The 6,031-nt window shown below is 35.8% G+C and overlaps 1 protein-coding gene across 1 annotated transcript in view; it reads left to right on the top strand.

Moving 5' to 3' along the window:
• The first annotated feature begins 3,690 nt into the window (after positions 1 to 3,690).
• gata4 (GATA binding protein 4) overlaps positions 3,691 to 6,031 on the top strand; it is a 9,966-nt gene continuing 7,625 nt past the window's right edge. Inside the window, exon 1 of the mRNA XM_067418295.1 lies at positions 3,691 to 4,270. Coding sequence (XP_067274396.1) covers positions 3,796 to 4,270 — 475 coding nt within the window. The 5' untranslated portion in view covers positions 3,691 to 3,795. The remainder of the gene's footprint in view (positions 4,271 to 6,031) is intronic.

Below are 6,031 nucleotides of genomic sequence, written 5' to 3'. Positions count from 1 at the left end.
GTGTGTGTGTGTGTGTGTGTGTGTGTGTGTGTGTGTGTGTGTGTGTGTGTGTGCTTGTTTTTGTGACATATCAGGACAAAAATGTGTATAATAACATGTGTATGACACAGGTATTACAGAAAATGGTGACATATCAGGACATTACCCCATGTCCCCACTTTTCAAAATGCTTATAAATCATACAGGATGAGTTTTTTAAAAAAAGTAAAAATGCAGAATGTTTCCTGTGATGGGTAGGTTTAGGGGCAGTGTAAGGGGATAGAAAATACGGTTTGTACAGTATAAAACCCATTACGCCTATGGAATGTCCCCACAATTCACAAAAACAAACATGTGTGTGTGTGTGTGTGTGTGTGTGTGTGTGTGTGTGTGTGTGTGTGTGTGTGTGTGTGTGTGTGTGTGTGTGTGTGTGTGTGTGTGTGTGTGTGTGTGTGTGAGAGAGAGTGTTCATTATCTACCATGCATGTCTTGCCTCATTTTACAATACAAATATATTTTTCTATTGGCAACTAGTTTAGTAAGTCGATGAGATTTAGAATGACATTTTTCAATGCGCCAAAAACATCTGAACTCTGATCCTGCAATTAGACCCCAATGGAGTAAAAAGTCTCAAATATGCTTCAAGTTTTCTTCTTTTCTTTTTGAACACAGCCTGGCATAACCCTACAGTCAGTCCTCGTATGAAAGTGTCCTGATATTGACACGGAAGGCGCATAATGGAAGCGCTCCGGAAATGAACATCTCCGTTTGTTTACAGTTTACAGCGAATATGACAGAGTTAAAAATGTGTGTTTGAAAACAACAGCGGCGACACTTCCGACACACACATCGATCATATCTGACTCAATCATTAATAAATCAACCTGACTGGGGTCCGTTTCCCGCAACTCACTGCTTAACTTATGATCCATCCTTAAGGAAATCTTGTCACGATTAATATATGATATATGCTCCTTCATTTTCGCAGAAAGTGAAAGTATTTAGTGCTGCTTATGAGAATATATTCTCCGTCCTAACATTGAATTATAATACAAATGTAATAATGATATGTATAATATATATGTATATGTAAACTAATGATTATGTAGCCTACCCTCTCTTTTTTATTTTGTTTTATATTATTTGTTTCTTGGACTTTTATGTTGAGGCATGTGAAATGTGTCTTGTTATACAAGTATATAGGACTTTGTTCATGCTTTTTGTTGACAATAAAGCATATAAATAAATAAATAAATAAATCAATCAATAAATAAACGACTGTTTCCTAAAACCGTATCGTCGTGTAAATCTGTCGTTCAACCGCGTTGGTTAATTAATGATATCAGAGGTTTTGGAGCAATTAATGCTTTTAATTAATTATTTTGCGATCAAATTCATGCTAGATTTATTTATTTATTTATTTATTTTGCTACTGGCCGTTGAGGACTAATTATTTATTTATTTGTTTCAGTTATTTTGCTTTATTTGCAGATTCAATCACAGGCTCGTGCACGTCCGCGCATGCGCACTCTTACAAAAATGTGACATCTAAAAGACATAAATGGCATTTGTATGAATCCGAGATAAAAGATATCGATTGTAGCTTTCTACGTGTCAGCTTGCTTATTTTGCTCAAGATTAGGATTTATTAAGTCCATATGCCATGCATATATTATGATATATATCATAATATATGCTTTTGGCTCGAGAGATGTCATTAAGATAACTATTAGAAAAATACATGCAATATTAATACAACCACAGAGATCGGATATTTTAAATAGGCCTACTTGCAAATTATTGTAGCTAATAAATAAGACTAAAAATACTTTGAAAAAGAGACGTGATAAAGGATAATTCAGTCACCGATCATATATAATTGAATTAAGAAACATATAGGCGAGACTATAATTCAATATTTAATATTGCAATAAAATCATTTATGTTTGTATTCTATTTGCGCTATGAGTTTCACAAACTATCCAGCGTTTATTTTCTGCGTCGTTTATCAATATTTATAATGAACCCACCATATGATAGCCTATTAATCATATCATATAATAAAATGTTAAATTATTATCGGATCTCATTGAATGCTTTCAGAATCTTTGCTTTTTATTAATCCTTTTGATTCTGTATTTTTAAAACGAACATTTTTAAAAGACAGCATATTTACTAAACAAAAGTATTTTATTTATCAAATTTTGCTAACGTCGTTGTTTTGAGCAAGTATTAACGTACACTCTAAAACATGCTGGGTTGTTTTAACCCAATGTTGGGTCAAATATGGACTAACCCAGCGATTGGGTTGTTTTAATCCTGCGGTTAAATATTTGCTTAAGACAACCCAATCACTGGGTTAGTCCATATTTGACCCAACATTGGGTTGTTTTTTTTTACCCAGATTTTTTTTAGAGTGTATAGTTAAAAAAAAAAACATTATAGCTAAAGTTTATGTAGGGTATTAATAATCAGCTTCTTGCTCTATAGACTTTAATATTCTTCTAGCCACAGGCTATTCATTTTGAAATATATAAAACACGTTCCCGCTTTTCTTTATTGCTCATTTATCAATATTTATCATGAAAACATCATATTTCTATTTATGATATTAATCATATATATTAAAATATTATATGTATTTATTACTACTGTAAAGCTTTATTAAATTATTATGGGATCTCATTTAATGTTTTCAGAATCTTTGCTTTTATAATAATTTTGATTCTGTATTTTTAAAATGAACATATTTTAATGACAGCATATTTATTGAACAAAAGTGAAATATTTTATTTATTAAAATAAGCAGAAAATGGTACAAACTTTGCTATTGTGATTATTTTGAATACACTCTAAAAAATCTGGGTAAAAAACAACCCAATGTTGGGTCAAAAATGGACTGACCCAGCAGTTGGGTTGTTTTAACCCAGCGATTGGGTTGTCTTGAGCAAATATTTAACCCAACCGCAGGGTTAGTCCATATCTGACCCAACATTGGGTTAAAACAACCCAATTTTTTAGAGTGTAGCCTATAAACTTAGACGTTATAAAAAATATTGTTTTTGTATCAATAATTAGTAATAACTTGCATTTCAATAAACACTTTCCATCTTTTCTTTTCTGCATTGCTCATTTATCAATATTTATAATTAAACCACCCTATATTTATTATATGGTATTCATCACACACACACACACACACACACACACACACACACACACACACACACACACACACACACACACACACACACACACACACACACACACACACACACACACACACACACACATTACTGTAAAGCTTTATTAAATTATTATGGGATCTCATTCAAAGCTTTCAGAATCTTTGCTTTTGTGAATATTTTTGATTGTGTATTTTTAAAGGAATGTATTTTATTTACAGTGGGCTATATATTTATTAAACAAGACTTTGCTAAAGTGATTGTTTTGAACAGCTAAAGCTTTTGTATCAATCATTTGTGTCACGTTATAAGATTTCTAATCAAAACAAAACACTTTAATGATTTATTTTCACGCAAAATCCGTCGCTCAATGCAAACACGAGCCCACCATTTTCCTGATCCATAATGCTTTTAATTGCTCAAATAACGCGTGTATATTGACGCGACGCAACGCGTTGTGAGGTCAGTGACCCGCGGGCTGAGACGCGTTAATGGAGGCGGAGAGACGGGGAGGAGTGCACGGGAGACTCCACGGAGACTTCATTATCCTCGGAGAGTCCCGTGGAGATGCTCTCGGGGATGCTCCGGTTCTCACGAGCGGAATAATCGGGGCGGACGGTCACCTGTGGACATGTATCAAGGTGTAACGATGGCCGCCAACCACGGGCACGCGTCCTACGAGCCCGGGTTCCTCCATAACGCCGCCTCTGCGTCCGCGTCCCCGGTGTACGTGACTCCCACGCGGGTCACCCCGATGATCCCGTACCTCCAGACGCCCCAGCAGAGCTCCGTGACCGGGCACTCGGGATGGCCGCAGCCGGTCGCGGACACCTCGTACGGCTCCACCGGCGCGCACCATCATTCTCCGGTGTCCCGGTTCGCGTTCTCCACGAGCCCGCCATTAACCGGCGCGGTCCAGACGGCGACCTACTCGAGCCCGCTGAACATCTCCACCGGCGGGCGAGAGCCCTACGGGTCCCGCGGCTCCTATCACAGCGCGTACCCGGCCTACGGAGGCTCGTGGGCGGCGTCGCACTTCGACAGCTCCGTGCTGCACAGCCTCCAGACCGGAGGACCCGCCGGTGCTGCGCGACACCCCAATATAGGTCAGAATCGTTACTTCTTATCCACACTCTTAAAAAATGCTGGGTTAAAAACAACTCAAGTTGGGTTGAAAATGGACAAACTCAGAAATTGGGTTGTTTGAATGAATCCACTGTAAAAAAAATTATAGGTAAAAGACAACCCAATGTTGGGTCAAATATGGACTAACTCAGCAATCGGGTTGTTCTAACCCAGCTATTGGGTTGTCTTAAGCAAATATTTAACTCAACTGCAGGATTAAAACAACCCAAATGCTGGGTTAGTCCATATTTGACCCAACATTGGGTTAAAACAACCCAGCATTTTTTTTTAGAGTGCACAGTTCAAACAACCCAAATTCTGGGTTTGTCCATTTTTAACCCAACTTGAGTTGTTTTTTAACCCAGCATTTTTTAGAGGGCAATAACGCATGAACTACGATTTAAAAATTCAACAGACAATCATAGAAAAGATGATTTCTGATGCATTTCAAAAAGTAAAAACAACCTATAATGTTGGGTCAAATATGGACTAACCCAGCGATTGGGTTGTCTTAAGCAAATATTTAACCCAACCGCAGGATTAAAACAACCCAATTGCTGGGTTAGTCCATATTTGACCCAGCATTGGGTTAAAACAACCCAACATTTTTTAGAGTTCACTCAAAGGCCAAATTCAATGGAATTTATGGTAACACTTTATCTTAGGGTTCAGTTATTAACTGTAAAAATATATTGTTGGTTTAACTTAAAAAAGTAAGTAACCTGGTTGCCTTAACATTTTGAGTTTATTGAAATTAAAAATGTGAGTTGATACAATGAAGGAAATTGGTTTAATAAATAGAAACTCAAAATATTATTGTATCTGAACCACATGAATAATGTCATAAATCATGAAAATAGCACAATTTGGAAAACACACAATTACCCAATATGCTTACAAAATCTTTTAATAATATTTTAAAGGTTGTCAAATCTCAAAAATGTTCATTGTATTAACTCAACATTTTAATCTAAATGAGCACAAAACTTTAAGGTAACCAGTTACTTCTGTTTAAAACATTGTTTACAGTGTTGTTTATTATCATGCATATATTTGTCTGTTTATTATACTTATAAAGCGCATATTAATGCCTTATTCGACATCCATTAATACCTCAACTTAAACGCTACAGAAGCTAAAATAAGCAGTGAATGAGGAGTTAAAAGAGGCATGAGTCGCGTTATGAATACATGCTCCCCAATCTAAAGTGCTGCCGAGATTATTACTAGCACCTCTTCCGTCGGTCATGAGAACATTTGACAAAGTGTAATAAGCGTTTAGCTAATGCCTAAAATAGTGTGATTTATTATTCAAATAAAAAGTTATAATCTTAAAGGTGCGATAAATATATATTTTGAGAAGCTTTTTGGAAAAGTTGATCATGTTAGGCAGAATTAGCCTGACAGAGTAAAGCGTTTATTCAACTGAAAATCATATAAATGTGTATTGCATAAAATGGTGAGGATATTAAAATGAATACGCGCCAATATCTCGGTAAAAATGTGTTTAAGCAGCTGTCCGTGATCATATTAATAGCATATTAAATAACACGCCTGACAAAATATGAGTGAGATGATGTTTTATTGTCTGATGATTTTAAACCTATTACAAAATAAATATTTGAGAACATTTGATTTCATTTAGGGTTTGTTGTGTTTTTCATAGACTAATAAAGCTGAAGGTTTCTCAAAGCCACGGATGTTTAAATTATGAATAAGAACTTACACATGATGCTGGATAAA

The sequence above is a fragment of the Pseudorasbora parva genome, chromosome 15 (genome assembly GCF_024679245.1).
Source record: "Pseudorasbora parva isolate DD20220531a chromosome 15, ASM2467924v1, whole genome shotgun sequence".
In the NCBI taxonomy this organism is placed as follows: Eukaryota; Metazoa; Chordata; class Actinopteri; order Cypriniformes; family Gobionidae; genus Pseudorasbora; species Pseudorasbora parva.
Note: the sequence above shows the minus strand (reverse complement) of the source record. Positions and strands in the feature narration are given on the sequence as shown.